Raw genomic sequence first — 18,403 nt, 5'->3', positions numbered from 1 at the left:
TTTGTTTATTGCAGCACTATTTTCAATCGGTAAAACCTGGAAACAACCCAAATGCCTAAAAATAGATGTCTGGATCAAGAAGATGTGGTATATATACACAATAGAATACTATTCAGCAGTCAAAAAAGATAAACTCATGTCATTTGCAGCAACAGGGATGGAGCGAGAAGGAATTATGCTCAGTGAAATAAGCCAGAAGGAAAAAGAAAAATATTGGATGGTTTCACTTTATAACAGGAATATAGGGGAACCAAATAAGACAAACAGGAATATAGGGGAACCAAATAAGACATCAGTGTAAAAAAAATAATAACAGTACAAAACACAACAAAGCAAAAACAGACATCCTGCAGAGACATCCTGCAGGGAAGGAGTTGGGAGAGGGATCAGAGGGAGGGAGGGAGGAGCACAGGGGACTGTAGTGATGGTGCATGGGTGGCCTTGGGGAAGGAAATTCTATGGGAATTCAAACTGAGGGGGTGGGGGGAAGCAAATATTGTCTAAAAAATTTAAAAAATGATAAATGTTAAAATAAAAAAATAAAATAAGTGATTAGTTAAAAAAAATCAGAGTGATCCCCACTTCTCAGAGGTGGGACATGTATCGCTAATCTGAGGAGATTATACATACTAAGAGATGTAGAATGAGGAATTTTTTGGCATAGGTCCAATAATACTCACTATATGAACTACACAGGAGACAAAATGTAATCAGAACATTGTTGGGTGAGTGGGGAAGGAAAAGAAAATAAGCTCCACATAACGGGATGGCAATGCATTTTAACAGAAGCCCACTAACAGGACACCTCAGTCACTCCTCTCTGTCTTCTCATCAAGGATGATCTAGGTATGGGTCTGGACCACTTGATGACTTCACTAAAATAGCCTCACTTCCCTGAATGGTGCCAATACTTATTCTGTGGCCCTTCTTTTTACTGTGTTTTCAGAGAACACCAAATTCTATTTTGCTGAACACTTTCCTCTTGAATTGATACGGACATATTTGATCAGGTCAGAGCCAAGTCTTACTTAAGGAGTTACTAAGTCTCATGTTGAGGAAGTGGTGCACAATCTTTCTTGGGTCAGAGATATTAAGTGTATTTTGAAAGATAAAGACTTTCTCTGCAGAAAAAGGCACATACACAACCATCAATACGTATTATTTGCAGAACTGTAGAAACCTGTACTTGAATCCAAGACTTAAAACCTTACATAAACATACATAACAAACATACATAATCCTCACAGATCTATTAATACGTAATTCTCACAGATCAACATATATAATCCTCACAGATTTATTACAAAGTGACAAAATGTGACACTCAGAGGCCTCATGGGACCTACAATCCTTATCATCTGTTACCACCTGCATATTGTCAATAAGAAAACTAACACCCCCTGAGGGTAAGTGTCTTGCCTAAAAACCAGGAAAGAAGGGAGGACCAAGGACTCTATTAGTCGCTATAACAGACATAGGAATGGCGATAGTTTTTTAAATGACTTTTTTTGTAAATGAAATTTTCATTTTTTATTCATAAAATCAAGGGCATAGAAAAAGAGGGAAATGGATGTTTTATAACTTTTGAATATCCAAAGATGACAACAGTTTTATTTATAATCAGTAAAGACATAGACTCAGTTACCACCATTGCCAATATACTAAGGGGCAGAAATTAGCTGAGGTTAAACAACTTGCCCAAGTGTTCTTAGCTGTAAGTGAGAGAACTAGAATTTGAACAAGGGAGTTGTGTTCCAGAGGCTGTGCTTTCACCTCTTCTGCTTTCACCCCCTCTGGCCACAGTCAGAGTAATCTCTGGTATCCTCCATTTCCACTGGCAAGTTTTAAACTTAAGTTGCCAATGACAGTCAAGTAATATACTTTAAGCATACTTGAGAGTATTGTCTTGAAGGAACTCTGAAACTTCAAGTTCAAGAGGGTCAGAGCTCAGGGAAGAAGCCCTCAGGTGCATGGGAAGTTTGAGAGTCATCTGCTTTTATTCAGCTTTTTATAGAGATGTGAAATGGTTTATGTTTTACTTCAGAAATAGTCCATCTTTGTGTTTTCCTTTTCCATTATGTTATATTTCATTAGGCAACAAAGCTTCTTTTCCTCCTCTCCTGGTAATAAGTAGTGATTAATCACAATCACCTGTCACACGTAATTTAGCATTCATTCCATGGAAAGATTTTCCACACGCTCCAAGGTGAAATTTACATTTTAATGTCGATAGATAAAGAAGTATAGCAGTATGTGTTACACTTTTTTCCCAGTATGAAAACCATTTTCAGGAATTTAGACTGTTAAATAATCATTTCTTTTATGAGATTCACTCTAAAAATACACATAAATTTTGAAATCTATAGTATTACTTAGCAATTTTAGTGCTTTACTTTTTGCAGCCAATCATGGAAGACTTGCTTTTATAGCTTTCTCTGCAGAGTCATCTTAATGATAGGGAAATCCCTTTCCAAATGGCTCTCCATCAACAGTGCTGCAGCCAGAATCTAAGTTGGTTTTATCAGAAATGAAGAAAAATTACCAGTACATAGAGTTAAGGACCAGGATTGGAAATGAACTACAGTCTGCTACTTCTAGGAATGCTTAAACTTATTAGATAATTTCCTTCTAAATAGTTTACCCCATGGAGGTTTAATAGGGCAAAACCCCTCTAGATTCTTAGAATCCTAGAAAAATTTCCAAGCTGAAAGAAGTGCTATAGGTTATCTCATTCAATGTACATATTTAACTGACAAATAAGATGAATTTCATCCAATTTACAGAGACCGTGATATTTAGGATGACCCTTCCCACACTGCTTTGAATGTGTTCTTCTTACTTTTTTCACACAGTTCAGATGGGGGGAAGTTTACTGGCCCTAATGACAGGACTTTCTTTTAGTCTTTTGATAGCATTTATGACAAACCAGCATCATGTTATATATTCATTTGGCTATTGTCTTCCTCTTTCTTTTTTTTTTTAACAGTATTTTTAATTTAATTAATTAATTTATTTATACAAGCACTGGGTACAGTCAGAAGCGTGGGAGGGTGAGAGAATTCACCAGAGCCAGAGTGGGGAGCAGAGCAGGCAGACTGACGAAATACACTGCTGAGGGGAGCAGTGGGCGGCAGGAGTGGTCTGCGCGCCATGTGGGACCCTCGCCTGGCGGCCGGGGATCGAACTGGTGCTGCCAGAGGCTGCGGGCAGCTTTGTCACCCAGCGCTCAACCGCTGCGCCACCGGGGAGGTCCTATTGTTTTCCTCTTTCTAAGAATGTAAGCTTCATGAGGGCAAAGAATCTGTGACTTATTATGTCTGGGAATGTACAATTTAATAAGTACTGTCATGAAGTTTCAGATTTAATCTTATTAACATTTCATCTTAATCCTAATACCAATCAGCTATATAATTATAAATGGTTAAGTGGTAAATTTTATGTTATATATACTTTACCACAATAACAAAAGAAGGAAAAGCACAATGATAGCAGTTTGTACCTACTAGATTAACAAAAGTATTATTTTATATTTTATTCTCTGAAATGTTTGTTAGCATTAGTAAGAATTTTTAAAAAGAAAATATCTTAATGTCTTCAATGTAGAAGATTATTTAAGATTATCTAAAAAATAACTCTGCTATATTAAAATTAAGGGCTTCTATTCAGTAGAAGCCACCATAAAGAGATTGTAAATAAAATTGACAAATCAAGAGAAGAAAATGCCACACACACAGGCCACAAAGGATTAATATGCAGAATAGCAGAATACATAAAAGACTCTTAAAAATTAATTAGAAAAGAAATACAAGTTACCAGTTATGAAAAAAAAACTGGTAAAAAATATAAATGTGTATTTTAAAAAAGAGCAAAGACAAGGAGATAATAGCCAATAATGACCAATCTAAATAAGATTGATATTCAACTTCTTTGGTAATCAGATTAAAAGCCACAATGATATATAATCAAAAGAATTACAAGCAGGAAGCAGTATGCCCATTTCTCTACACTTATTTATAAATCCACGTTCACAGCAGCATTAATCACAACAGCTGAAAGGTGACAACCCATGTTCATGGAGAGATGAGTGGATAAACAAAATGTGCTTTGTTTGCACAAAAACAAAGGACTATTAGTCAACCTCCAAAAGGAAGAAATTCTGACAAGTGCTTCCTGGCATTGATGACCATCTGGCATTATGTTACATGTTCATTTGGCTATTGTTTTCCTCCTCCAAAGAATGTAAGTCCCACGAGGGCAAAAAATCTCTGACTTCTAATAGTGCACTACTTACATCTCTGTATCCTTGGACATTTTACATAATGTCTTTGTGTTTTAGTTTCTTTTTTTCTTTTAAGATTTATTTATTTATGCATACAAGATCTGGGGTGCAGGCCAGAGGTACGGGGATGGGAGGATTCACCAGAGACAGAGTGAGGAACAGAACAGGCAGATCTACTGAAATCCACTGCTGAGGGGAGCAGCGGGTGAGACAGGAGAGGTCTGCTGTGCCATGTGGGTCAGCTCTCTGGCTGGGGATTGAACTCAGGCTGCAGTGACTGGTGATAGCTTCATAGTGCTAAGACTTAATCCCTTGCGCCACCAGGGAGGTCCTGTGTTTCAGTTTCTTTATTATATAGGGATAATATCTTGCAGTGTACTTGTGAGCATTAAATAATATAATGCACAGAAATTAAAGGGAGCTGATATGCCACCTTTAGCACTTTACATGGGGTTGGTCTGGTCTAGCCTAGAAAAGCTGAGAGGTGACACTCCTAGCCCAGTCACTCTACCACACTCTAGAGAAACTCTTGAATTTGTGTTGTCACATGATGTAAGTACATGGAAATTAGCTGGAGCTGCTTTTGTATTAGCAAAATCTGGAAATAAATAATTATACATGATTATACATGAGAAAATGTTAACTATAGAGAATGTAAGGACACAGGGTGACATTGCATCTGGGGAGATAAAGAACAATGACAGCTCTGAGGGGACAAAAAGGGTTTCATATGGTCACCAATGTTCTATTTTTTTTTTAATTTGTGATTCTTATTTTAATATAACATTCTTTTTTATTTTTTTTATAATAAATTTTATTTTTATATTCCCCATACAATTGCAACCCCCCCATTCTGACCCCAATCCCTCCCCTCCCGCCCCCCACCCCCCAAAAAGTGTCTCTGGTTCATAGTTTTTTGTTGATTTTGATTTTCACTTTCTTATAGTTATTCATTTTCCTGGTCCCTTATTTAAGTTTTCTAGATTCCTGCTATGAGTGAGACCATCCGGTATTTTTCTTTTTCTTTTTGGCCTTTTTCACTGAGCATGATCCCTTCCAGTGCCATCCATGTTGCTGCAAATTGCATGTGTTTATCTTTTTTGAATGCTGAGTAATATTCCATGGTATATATGTACCACATCTTCTTGATCCAGTCATCTATTTTTGGGCATTTGGGCTGTTTCCAAAGCTTAGCTATTGTAAACAGTGCTGCTATAAACATAGGGGTGCAGGTGCTCTTTGGAATTGATGTTTCTGTGTCCTTTGGGTAAATACCTAGGAGTGGAATTGCTGGATCATATGGAAGCTGTGGAGATTTCTTGACCTACTAAACCAATGTTCTATTTTTTAAAGCTTGGAGATTGGCATGCAAATGCCTTATCATTCTTTAAAACATGCTTATCCATTCTGCATACTCTTATTTTACATACATAGAATATTCATTAACAACTAATTAAACAAAACAAATGACAATATGTAACACCCAAAGTATGTAACTTAACTACATATCATTAATTTTGATCCAAAAGTTTTGCTAATGATTTTATGTTTCTCTTTGCAATGTTCTCATGTTCTTTTTTATTTACCAAAAATGACAGAGCTAAAGAAAGTAATTACATTCAATTTAAACATCTCAACTTTTTATTTTATCCATTAAATGGGAGTCTCCTGGGAACCAATTTTCCATTAAGACCATTGAGTCCTCTACCAATTTCACAGATCCGTTATACAATTTCCCAGCATAAGTGCCTATCATATGATAATGTAGATGACAGAGAAATTGAAGGTCATAAATAAACAGAGTATAAAACTTCAAGTTTCAGGGTATAGCTGGGACAGATAACTAAGCAAGCAAAATTCCAATATAACAAATTACTTGAACTGCCTAAAAGAGTTGGTAACATAAATCACAATTTTACCAGAAGTGCTGCAAAAATCCATGATAACTACCAAAACACTGTGAATAGTAAAAAATCTTTTGTATGCTGTCAACCGAGACTCTACATCATAAATGAAAAATCTGAGGGATGTTTAGATCTATGCCACAAGCTTACATACACAAACTCAAAAGCAACATTACTCCCTCCGAGTGAGGGTGTAGTTATCTATAGACGAAAACGTGTAGTAGTTGTTAAGGTTGGAGGTGGAAGTAATGGTGAGATGTTAAAAAATGTGCAAGCAAAGAGTTAAGGGAAAAAAAAAAAGGAACATTGGAACCACTAAAAAATGCCATATTTTATATTTCATTTCACCACGGTAAACGAATTATTCTGGGCGCATTTACGATATGACACATTACAGTTTTAAGTGCATGCACATATATCAATGTACTTAAATCTCAATCTATCACCCTTGATAGGCATTACTTTGCCCATTTTATATATGAAAAGAGAGAAGCAGAGACAGACTAAATAACTGGTGACAGTGTGGGTAAGTGAGGACGTTGGAACTTAAGCGTAGTTCTCACTCAAAGTCCACCACGTTGGCTGCTAACCTTTTCCTTTACAACTGCTTTAAATTTCTTTTTTTTCAGTGACAGCAAAAGAAATTAGCAAGTCAAGATCTAGTCATCCAGGTTCTTTGCTTCATCTAGGTTCATTTAAGAACTTTTTGGCTACATTCCTGCTGATCATCAGTTCTTACTAAGATGAACCAAATAAAATATAGAACCAATTTTATAGATTTAGCTCCTTTAAAAATCAGATTATCATGTCTAAGATAAGGTTTAGGATTTCTTATTTCCTTTCCTTTTTGGGGTGCCTGGTCTTGATAGCCTATAGTGTTTTTTTTTATCACACACATAAAGTGTGGGAGATTTGGAGTGAGCACAAGAGGCAATACTTATTCTGTACCCCTGGACATGTTACATAATTGCTATGTGTCTTAGTTTCTTACTAGAATATATTACAGTTGTGAGGATTAAATAATACAATGCATATAAGACATTTACTGTTCCTGGCAAACAAAGGCACTTAATAAATGTTAGGCATTATTATTGGTAGCAAATACACACACATATGTATACTATATATATATATATATATATATATATATATATACTATGTTACATTTTATAATTATACTAGTAAATGCTAGACACTACTTTTAGCATCACAGTACACTAACAGTAGCGAATACTACTATTGGTATACCCAGGTGTCATTAGTGGGGTGCTGTGTGGCAGGAGAATGGAGGCAAAGCACTTGGGCAGAAAAGGATTAGAAGATGAGTTTGAGCTGGGTGTTGAAGGATGAGTAGGAGTTAGATATATGAGGAGGTGAGTGTGCTGGGGAGTGAGAGTATTTCAGGCATGAGGGAATGGCGTAAAATCACATTGCATGAAACAGCACAATGTATGGACAAGGTCAGGGGGCAGGACATCAGCTTCAAGAGGTCAATTACAGTGCAGTAGTTAGAGTGGAGAGCAGATTGAGGCAGGCTCATAAGGACTGGGTAGAAAGTGGAAAGTGATTTCCAGGTAGGCAGGCTGTGAAGAGATTAAGTAACTGTAAGAGTTACAAAGAACCAGAGAAAAGACTTATAAATGTCCACATGAAACTACAAGGAAGAAATAAAGTCATTCAGGCAAGGTCACTAACTCCTGAGCTACTAAATATCAGGGTTAGTTTTCATATTGATAGCAAGAAAATCCCTACGGAGATATTTTTAAATTCTTTACAATTTGTTTCTTTTCATAGGAATAGGTAGTATTGACAAAATGTATCTTACTGTACACTGGACTTAAATTATACTACTGTATTTCATTCCCTATGTCTTTTCATCTCTGTCTCAGTGTGATTTAGTAAATGGCTATTTACTTATATATATATTAAAAATTCCACTTGAACTGATCAAATTCTTTTTTTCATTTTTGTATTTTCTAGTATAAAAGTCTAGAAATTCAGAGCAAAAAGGGGAAAACTGCATCAAATATCCTCAATGCCACTTTTCTATTAAAAATTGCCACATGTGGGGGGGGGGTGCCACATGTGAGAATGAGCACATGACAAATAGAAAGAACTGGATGAATTTAGTACAAGCAGTTACACCAGTGAGATTAAAATCACAGTTGAGACAAACTTTAAGAAGAATTAAACATGCTTGTTATCCATCCTAAAGTAACCATAACCTCTTGAATGCATGCAGTGCCTTTCACATACCCATGCCTCTCTCCGGAATGTTCTCCCTCCTCCTCTTTTTGGCCTGGAATCTTCTACTTGGCCCTCAGCATTCAGTTGGAGGATCATTTCCTCTGGGAAACTGTTCCAACCCTCTAACCTGTTTTAGATGCATGTGCTCTTTTTCTTGGACTTCAGACATACTTTCATCTTAGCACATACCACTCTACAGTGAAATTTTTTCTATTAAACTCACTTGAGCGGGCCTTCCTGGTGGTGCAAGGGGTTAAGATGCAATCTATGAAGCTATCCGCAGCCTCTGCAGCACGAGTTGATCCCCGGCCAGGGAGCTACCCACATGGCGCAGCAGACCTCTCCTGACTTGCCCGCTGCTCCCCTCAGCAGTGTATTTCAGTCAATCTGCCTGTTCTGCTCCCCACTCTGTCTCTGGTGAATCCTCTTACCCCTGCCCCCAGAACTCTGGCCTGTACCCCAGTTCTAGTATGCATAAATAAATAATTCTTTAAAAAAAATGAATTCACAGGCCTCCCCGGTGGTGCAGCGGTTGAGCACTGGGTTGCGAAGCAGCCCGCAGCCTCTGAAGCACGGGCTCGATCCCTGGCTGCTCCCCGGCCACCGGAGTAGGGTGCCACATGGCGCGCAGCCCTCTCCTGCCACCTGCTGCTACCCTCAGCAGTGTACTTTGGTCCTTCTGCCTGCTCTGCTCCCTGCTCTGGCTCTGGTGAATTCTCTCACCCTCCCGCACTTCAGACTGTACCCAGTGCTTGTATGAATAAATAAATAAATCTTTAAAAAAAAAAATAAACTCACTTGAGTTACCAATAAACTATGAAGTCCTGGGAGGGAGGGAATGTGGTTTTTCAGAATGGAGGTCACGTTTGGCCCAATAACCTTAATTCCAAGCACATTACTTAGATGTATTTAGCACAATAAATGTGTTTTGTCAATTCAACATCAGACAAGCATGTATTGAAAAAATAAGCTCATAATATTTAGAATAAGAAGATGAATGTACAGGTTCCTTATTTTTCCACCTCACTGGTATAAAAAGATCATGTAGCAAAATGCCCCACAGATACTGAAGATAGGATAAAGGTCTCAGCCAACACCTGCCAGTTGCTTTGAATAGAGAGACACGATTTTATTCTCTCTTACATCCATCAAAACTCTACTTGGGTTTCCAGATCAGTCCACCTTCAAATCAATAGTTATGATTTTCGTTACTGTGAAAGTAGAAAAACTCTCTCATCCACAAAATAAGCTGTTATAGCATTTGCGTATCGTTTTCTCCACATATGGCATTAAAACTAAAAGAGAAGTATTCAAGGGATTAATGTTTCAATTACAAGTCACACAGGGTTTTGCCATAATCTTTCAAGAGAATCTTCTCTCTACTTCTTCCAAAGCACATCTACTACATTGAGGAAAGTGGCATGACTTTTAAGGCAGAAAGAGACAAAATATTGCCTGAAATAGTTTGCCAACTACTTCCTTATACAACAGGAACAGAAGAACATTACAGTGAAAAAAAATCCAATGCAAACAGTGTTAGGATTCTCTGAGAGGATCGCCCAAATTTCTGTGCAAGATCTAAGATATGTAAGATAGGTCATCCCCACCCCATTTTTTGACAATTATAGCTTTATGTGACATATCAAAGTAGTGATCTTGATCCTTTAGGATAATTTGTTAGTTTGGTTCAGTTCACTTAACTGTAGCAGCTTCTGAGGAAATAATGATAATAGAAAGTGTTGCTGCTCCCCACAGAACTCACTGAAGCAGGAATATGCAGTTACACTTGGGGTGTGCAAAGATCTGCACAGCCCCTAACACTGCTCAGGTACATCAGCAGCCCAGCCAGCCCTGGGGGCGCAAAGAAAACTGTGCTAAAATTTTAGGGGAATTTCCCAGGATGAGCCTAAGTGAGTTTCATGAGTGAAGGAGTGGTGGGCGTGAATCTTTGAGAAGCTGACTCAAAAAAATCATCAGCTGAGAATTTTATAAAGAATGTAAAGTACCTCCAAAGGTGTTAATATTGTGGCCATCTCCTTCTCTCCCTCTGGATAGAGGATATTCTGGGTGTTATCAACTCCTGGCACTGCGTAGGTCACTAATAACAGTGATAACATTGATAATAGTTCATGTTATCAGATGAGAGGGGAAAATAAATATCATTTCTTATTCTCAGTAATTATATCATAGATTAGATTACATTAGATTAATAGCCATACTGTCATCAGAAAGGGTAGTCCAGAATGAAAAAGAAAGATTCTGGTGTGGCGACAACACACAACACACCTGGAGAAGGGACATGTCATTCACTGCTTCACTCTTCAACAAGAATTGCCTGTGTACCTCAGGGCCAAGTTACAATGGGAACTACAATGGTAACAAGACATAGAGCTGAAATGACCTTATCAATCTAGCAGGGGGACAAGTCAACAGACGGTTCTTACAACACAGTGCTAAATGCCATCTCAGGGAGAGTGATATGAAAGGGAGGAGGTGGCTTGTGTACTGCGTGGGCAAGAGGCAGGTCTGGGTAAGAGGATCGAAGCAGGCAGAGGGAGGGCAAGGGTAGTGTGTGTGTGTGTGTGTGTGTCTGTGTGTGTATGTGTGTGTGTGGTGACAGTATAGATGAAAAACTGAAACTAGATTAAGTAGGATCCAGATTCCCCATGGCCCCGAGATCATATTCAAGAGTTGGAATCTTATTTCCTTATTAGCATGAAGCTATGACAGTGCCCTCAGCACACAAATGGCAGAGAGAGCCTGTGCTTCACAAAGTCTTCTCTGGTTGCAGGGTCTGCAGAGCCTAGTGGAGGGGCCAGGCTGGGCCCAGGAAGACAATTAGGGATCTAATTGAAATACTTCAAAGGCCAGCACTTGGGAACTGTGAGGTTTGATCTTGATATGCATTTGAAAGAGTGAATGATTGAGAATAAACACAACTCCTAAGTCCTCACCCTCTGTCCTATCCAAGACATTAAACTTACTTTAGAACTACTATAATGAAGAGAGTGATAATAGTGCAGCAATGATACAGACAGATGAATGGAACCAAAAGGCAACAGATGTCTTAAGTATACATGGAAATTTAGGTTAAAGTGGGGTGACAGGTTCAATTGTTTTAAAAAATAATGTTTTCACCATACCTAAGAGCAAAGTAAGTCCTAGATGAAGTAAAGATTTAAATATACAAAAGAAAATCATTATATATCAACTTTCAAAAAAAGAAAGGCAAATGCTCCGTAAATTTAGAGACCAATTTTTACCTATCAGTTGGCAAGGATTAAAAAGAATTCCTTCACATCAGGAACAGGGAGATTATTGGGAATAAGGACCCTTTCACACCACTGGTGAAAACATGTAAAATTAGTCCTTTCTGGTGGACTAATGTAAAGCAAACTTGTAAGCACATGCAGGCTGTTTGACCTAGAAAGTCCATTCCTAGAAATTTATCATAAGGAAATAACTGGACAACCACCCACATGTGTATGTAAAATAAGAGTGATTGTAATATTTTGAATAAATGGTACAGCTAAATTTTTCTGACAGAACCAATAAAGAGCTATAGAGACATTTAATGTAAAGACATGGAACTGTTTAAATCACATGAACAGATATCCACATGTATTTAAGTTTAAAAAAATCACTTAACAATGTAGACAGAACAATTCTATCCTTTATTTCTGCATTAGAAAGAGGGAACATTTATTAAGAACTATTAACAGATATCTCTTTTGTTGGAATTATGGTTGGTTTTTGTTTTCTCCTCATGAGTTTCCTGAAATTTTTTCACCATGAGTATATATTACTTTTATAATCATAAAATAGTAGAAATTCTATTTCTCTTTGTAAAGAAGTGTCAAAAATGATACTGATGGTGGAGTTAGTGACTCAAGCGGACAAGGGAAGGAGCCAGTGCCTGCCCCACATTTTCAAGTCATTAATAAGTGCTAGCTACAATCTCTTTTCTGTGGATTCCAGAAAAAACAATACAGAAAACTCTATCTACTATTGGATCTCAAAAAAAGAACGATAATCCTTGTCAGGAAAAAAAAATAGCAGTGTTACTGAATAAATTATAATGTATTTTGTACTTCAACTGCATAGGTAATAGAGGTAGTTATACCACATTTTCCCACTTCTACCTCACCCACTTATTAAACTGTGCCAAATATTATAGCTGGCACAATTTATTGTAAAGAGACTTTGTTTTCTCTTGTCTAAGAGCAGGTCACATTTGTGCCAAAGCTTATGTGTGTTTTTTCACTCATGAAACAATAAGAAGCTGTTTCATGAACTCTAAACTTTGCATGCAAGTACAGCGGAGATAGTATTGCAAGTGCTGCGTTCATAATAATCTGAATCAGTAACAGTAAATGTCACCTTACTTTTTCATGTAGAACCTTGCAAACTTCTTTTGTGCATGCTAACATAGCACCATAAAAAGGAGATGTTCAGTGGAGGAACAGGCATTTTTACTATTACTATTATCATTAGTCCTAGTTCTATAGATGAGAAGCTACTACCAGAGAAGTTTATTTCCCCAAGGGCTTCATGCCCAGTAAGCCACAAATTCAGAGCCACACATACGTTTGCTATCATGATGGCATTTTTTTTCACTTCTACGATGACATTATTTAAATGAGAAATACTGGAGTTGGCCAATTTTATTTTTCTGCCATTTACATAAAATAGAATTTTTAAATTATAGCGCTCTTAAAGTGCTGTCTTCTTCATTTTATTGACAAGCTAAGAATCAAGAAGAGTAAATGGCTCCTGTCCTATCTCAACTGTCATTAGCAGAATGGATTCACACTTCAAGTTCCTGCCTTTTTCATTGTGCTCACTGTTCCAGAAAGAGCCCACAGACCCTACATCTCACCCTACATGAGAATTTACAGAGCATGTTCACATACATCTAGTTCCCACAACACCCTGTAAGATATTATCATTATTCTCATTTTACTAAGTGAGAACATATGTAACTTTATAACACTTTCAGTCACAAAGCTCAGGGCTTTAATACCCACCCACCGCCAGAGATTTGCCACTCTGAAATGGAGGCTGGGAAGTGTTTTTGGTAATTAACTCCCAATTCAAAGGAGCCCATTGCTGAAAAAAATGTTGGAATCATAAAATTATAAAACAATCTTATGAAAAGATTCACAAATTGTAAGACAACTATTTTCCAAGAAAAAAATCTTTCAGTGCATACATCTTCTTAAAACTGTTAATTAAAATTTGAACTCAGAGAATAATGAAAGCTTACCACTGTTTAGTTTAGCAAGAAATTTAAGAGGACTCTGATCCAGGCTAACCTTTGTGTTGTTAATATCAGGAAGCTCACAGCTTAAATGAAAATCATCAATGTAAGCATCTAGGGCTTCAGAAGCAGAGGAATAGGACTTTTCTTTGTACCCGATGGACCCATCAGTATTAAAGGAGATGCTGTTCAGGACTAGAGCTGTTGGAAGAGAAGGTTCAGAGGTGCTAATGTGATGTTTCTTGACTGACTTTTCCATGCCCTCCAAAGTGAACTGCAACTTCCACTCATCTTTCAAAAAAACTCTAAACAAAAAAAGTACATAAGATTTCAATTAAATAGACATGGGTGATACTACAGAATCCTTGATAATCTTTGCATCTTGTGGAATGACTTTTTACAAACAAAATTACTTTAAAAAAATCCCTCTTTATGCTTTATGCATATTGGGCTTCCAAGGAATGTTGATTGACAGTTTCATGGACATGGCCGCAGTTATAAACTATACTTTAGAAAAATATTAGGGATCTTGCTAAGCAAATCATAAAGTAGAGGTGTTGCTTTCCTTTGCTTTTATTTTGCTCAATTGAATGAGTAGTTGTAGAATATTGAAATATTTTTGTTTGCAAATGGGTGGCTATATTTGATACTGAATCATTTACTGTTTTGCACCAGGATGGCTATATTAGAGGTAAAATACTGAAATATTTCAAATTCAGTATTTCAAAATAGCTGGAAAAATTATTATCTTCCTCTGCCCCACCACTGCATTAAAACAGAATTAACCTCTAGATTCATGTCACAGTTTCAATCCCCTATATTTCTTTCCATCCCATTGACGAACTGGGAAAACCATGTAGAAAGATAAATTACTAGCAAGAGGGGGCCCTGGCACAACAGTGTTGGCACAAAGAGACTTGGGAGAGATGAGATCTCTATGGCTTTGGTGCAAGAATTTCAAGACATTGGCCTCCGTAGTTCCACCTTATATCAATCACTTATTCTCTACAGAAACTATAAAAAATAGGTATTATTAGTACCTCCAGTTTATAGAGGAAATGTGGTGGCACATGGAGATTAAACCACTTGTCTGAAGCTAGAGATCAGAGAAACAATACTCAAAGTTGAACCCTAGCAGATAGGACACCAAGCTTGAGCTTAACCACTGCATAAGAACAGCAGCCCACAGACAATGCAGGCTGGAACTGCACATATGATCTATGATCTCTAAATGTTGGCCAGAGCTAACATACCAGCAGTGTCTGCCAACACTGAGTACCTAAGTTCTGTGGTTTTTAATTTTTCTAAAATCTTTATGGTATTCATTGTTATGTATGCATGAGGGGAAATGCCAATCACTTGACATTAATATATATATATATATATATACAAATGCCAAAGAAAGACTACTCACTTTTTCAGTCTTTTGAAATTCAAGTGGATATGTTGTATTTTCAGAATGTTACATTATATGACATCATAATACTTACATTTCCACCTGTGGAATATATGTTAGCTTCCTCTAATGTAATGGCATGACAAAGGGGTTGTTGAGAACCAGGAGAAAGTTATGCATCACTTTCCTACACAAATTCACATTTGGATTGATGCAGTATCTTTGAATTAACTTCCTAAAACTTTGAGGACACAAGCCCCATATTTACACAATCCAAGAAAATATAGTTGCTTAATTAAATAATGCATGAATCAATTCATAATTGGTAAATATAACTGTTAACTAATCTGCAATTAATTGGGAAAAATGCACATGGAAGACACAAATGTGATGGGCTCTAGGATTCCAGAAGCTCTTAACTCTCCTGCATCTGAAACTTAGACTAAGAACTTTTATCTAAAGAAAATGATAGAGATGGGGAAAGGGAAGGACAAAAGGCTAACTAGGAAAAGGGTGGAAAGAAATCCTTACTCAGATAAACAAACTAACCTGACATTACATATTCTTGGTGATATTGATGATAAGATTTCCTTTGACTTCAAAGGCCAGCTCAAAAGGTAAACCATAAGCATGAACATCTTCCTACTCTTTTTTCTCTGGATATGTCAGGATGAATCAGTTACGAATACAGAAAGTGGGCTTTGGAACTAGGGAGACCTTGGTCAGTCTCTGTTCTTTTACTAGCTGTGTACCACTATTTCGTCCATGATATGCCATTTCTTTATTTTAAATTATCAACATAATTAACAATGCCCAGCTCGCAGGTTGTCTATATTTAATCATCTGCTGTTTCACATCAGGATGACTGTATCAGTGATCATTGAAATATTTCATATTCAATATTTCAAAATAGGTGGAAAAAAAGTTCCTGCCCTTCATGCACAGCTCTTCATCCCACCAGTGCCTTCTTGCTACCCCAATGCTGGCTCACTGTACCCAGAGCCCTCAGACCTTCCCATGACCTGGCAACTTAAAGGGTACTGTCTAGCTCTGCAGGACTCTGTGCTAGACTACAGCCAATGTCCCTTGTGTCTGGTCAGTGCCTGGTCAGATTGTTAAATGTTTTCAATACCATCCCAAAAGCACATCACGTGCACTAAGTGTTCATTTCTTTTTTTCCTCATCCTTATGCGGCCTCTCTCTCTCATATTTGTCATAGGTTGACCTATAATAACTGGGTACATGTCTTCTTCCCACCCTAAGCTCAAATAATATAAGGAACAAGGGACTTCCAGTTTTCTAGTCTACAGTCATTCCATAAATATTTGAATTAAATTTCAGTCAAAATGTTCCTTTCACTGTGAAGCATTGCAGAGTGATTACTACTATTGTGAAAATGTTCTGAAAGACTGAATCCTTTGGGTTTATTAGCAGTTGCTGAGAATCAACAGAATGGGTAAATAATGTATTCAAGTCAAGGATTTAATGAAAAAAGAAGCTGAATACACTTAGAAGTTGATGAGCGAGTTGGTCATATTTTCACCTATGTTGGTAATATTTTTGATGTCATATATGGAAAATTAATAGCACCATAATGTTCAACATGCATCCATACCTCAAAGTTCAGTGCTTTCACTGGAGATGTAAAGGCATTTTTAAAAATCACCTAGTTGCACATATAATACTATAAAGGAAATTGATAATTAACTATTTCTACAACAATATAGAAGGGAAAAATCAATGTACAATATACATCTATGATCCTGATAAATGAATATTATTTATAAACTTAAGTTTCTCCTGTGACTTTCCTTTCATCATATAAAATCCAATATGCAAATTCATTCTCTTGGTTTTTTCCTGCATAGACAGACTCACAGGGGCTAAACAAAGAAAGGAATGAATACTCTTGTAGTTTAAAAAACAAGACTAAATTAATAACTAAGAAAGAAAAGAAAGAAACAATATGTTTCCTAACTGTAAATCAAATAAAAATGCAGATTGTTTAGCTATTTCTCCTGCAATTTCACGTTTGAAGTTGGTTTGACTTGATTCTTTTTTTAAAAGATATATTTATTTATGCATACAAGAACTGGGGTACAGGCAGAGGTGAGGGGGTGAGAGGATTCACCAGAGACAGAGTGGGGTACAGAACAGGCAGATTGACTGAAATATGCTGAGGGGAGCAGCGTGCAAGTCAGGAGAGGTCTGCTATGCCATGTGGGTAGCTCCCTGCCTGGGGATCGAACTCGTGCTGCAGTGGCTGTGGATAGCTTCATAGGTTGCATCTTAATACCTTGAACAACCAGGGAGGCCCAGACTTGATTCTTTTTTTAATAGAATTTTCAAAAATGTATTCACTCTAAAAAATCCTCAGAGTGCCTCCATCTACCAGAAGGGAGCATGGTTCCTGAAGAATAGAGAAGGTTATAAGTAGGCGAAGTTGAGGATGTCATCAGCTTTGTCTCCGTCAACACCTTAGGTTAAGTCAGACTGTTAAAAAGTTGAGTCCTTGGGCCTCCTCTGGTGGCGCAGTGGTTGAGCGCTGGGCTGCGAAGCTACCCTCAGCCTCTGAAGCACCAGTTCGATCCCCAGCCACTGGCGAGGGTCCTACATGGTGCGCAGACCTCTCCTGCCGTGCCTGCTGCTCCCCTCAGCAGTGTATTTCGTCAGTCTGCCTGTTCTGTTCCCCGCTCTGGCTCTGGTGAATTCGCTCACCCTCCCACGCTTCTGACTGTACCCAGTGCTTGTATAAATAAATAAATCCTAAAAAAAATAATTAATTAAAAATTCAAAAAAAAAAGTTGAGTCCCTTAAGCATGGGCAGAAAGAAGGTCCAGCATCTGCACAAAGTTCAGTTTCACTTCTCTCATTCAATTCAATTAAACACACAATTACTGACTGCCAAGACGCAAGGAACCATGCTAAGCACTGCAGGGAGAAACAGCGATGGACCAGATATTATTTCCTTCACAAGGAGCCTGTAGTCCATCAGGAAAAATAAAAAGCATCATATAAATGAGTATACCCTAAAGAAGGGCTTACTAAATGCCACTGAGCACCCCCAAGGGCGGCTGTAACAGAGAAAAAAAGAGAAATTATTTCTGTTTGGTGGCACTGAAATGTTGTTTTAAAAACAGTATTTAAACTAGACTTGAAGAAGAGGTAGATTTCAGACACATGGAAATGAAGAAATCCCAGGAAGAAAGAACAATATAAAGAACATACACACCTGATTTTCTAGGATTATCAGATAGTGAAAGAAACAGCTGACAGCTGGAAATATGTATTCTATACCATATGGACCAAAGTCGTGG

General features: G+C 37.5%; 1 protein-coding gene across 14 annotated transcripts in view; it reads right to left on the bottom strand.

The window, feature by feature from the left end:
* Positions 1-18,403, bottom strand: part of GRIP1 (glutamate receptor interacting protein 1) — a 694,619-nt gene that overhangs the window by 250,867 nt on the left and 425,349 nt on the right. For 8 of the 14 annotated variants that reach the window (XM_054696248.1, XM_037514035.2, XM_054696247.1 and 5 more), the window contains exons 1-2: positions 15,105-15,130; positions 13,697-13,995 (exon numbers count right to left, since the gene is read on the bottom strand). The exons of the other annotated variants lie outside the window; for them this stretch is intronic. In XM_054696248.1, coding sequence (XP_054552223.1) covers positions 13,697-13,949 — 253 coding nt within the window. In that variant the 5' untranslated portion in view covers positions 13,950-13,995; positions 15,105-15,130. Of the gene's footprint in view, positions 1-13,696; positions 13,996-15,104; positions 15,131-18,403 lie in introns of those variants that run through there. 14 annotated transcript variants of the gene reach the window in all.

This window comes from Talpa occidentalis, unplaced genomic scaffold (assembly GCF_014898055.3).
Source record: "Talpa occidentalis isolate TD23 unplaced genomic scaffold, MPIMG_talOcc4v2.1 talOcc4.16, whole genome shotgun sequence".
Classification (NCBI taxonomy): Eukaryota; Metazoa; Chordata; class Mammalia; order Eulipotyphla; family Talpidae; genus Talpa; species Talpa occidentalis.
The sequence above is the reverse complement of the archived record's forward strand: the minus strand, read 5'-3'. Positions and strand labels throughout refer to the sequence as shown.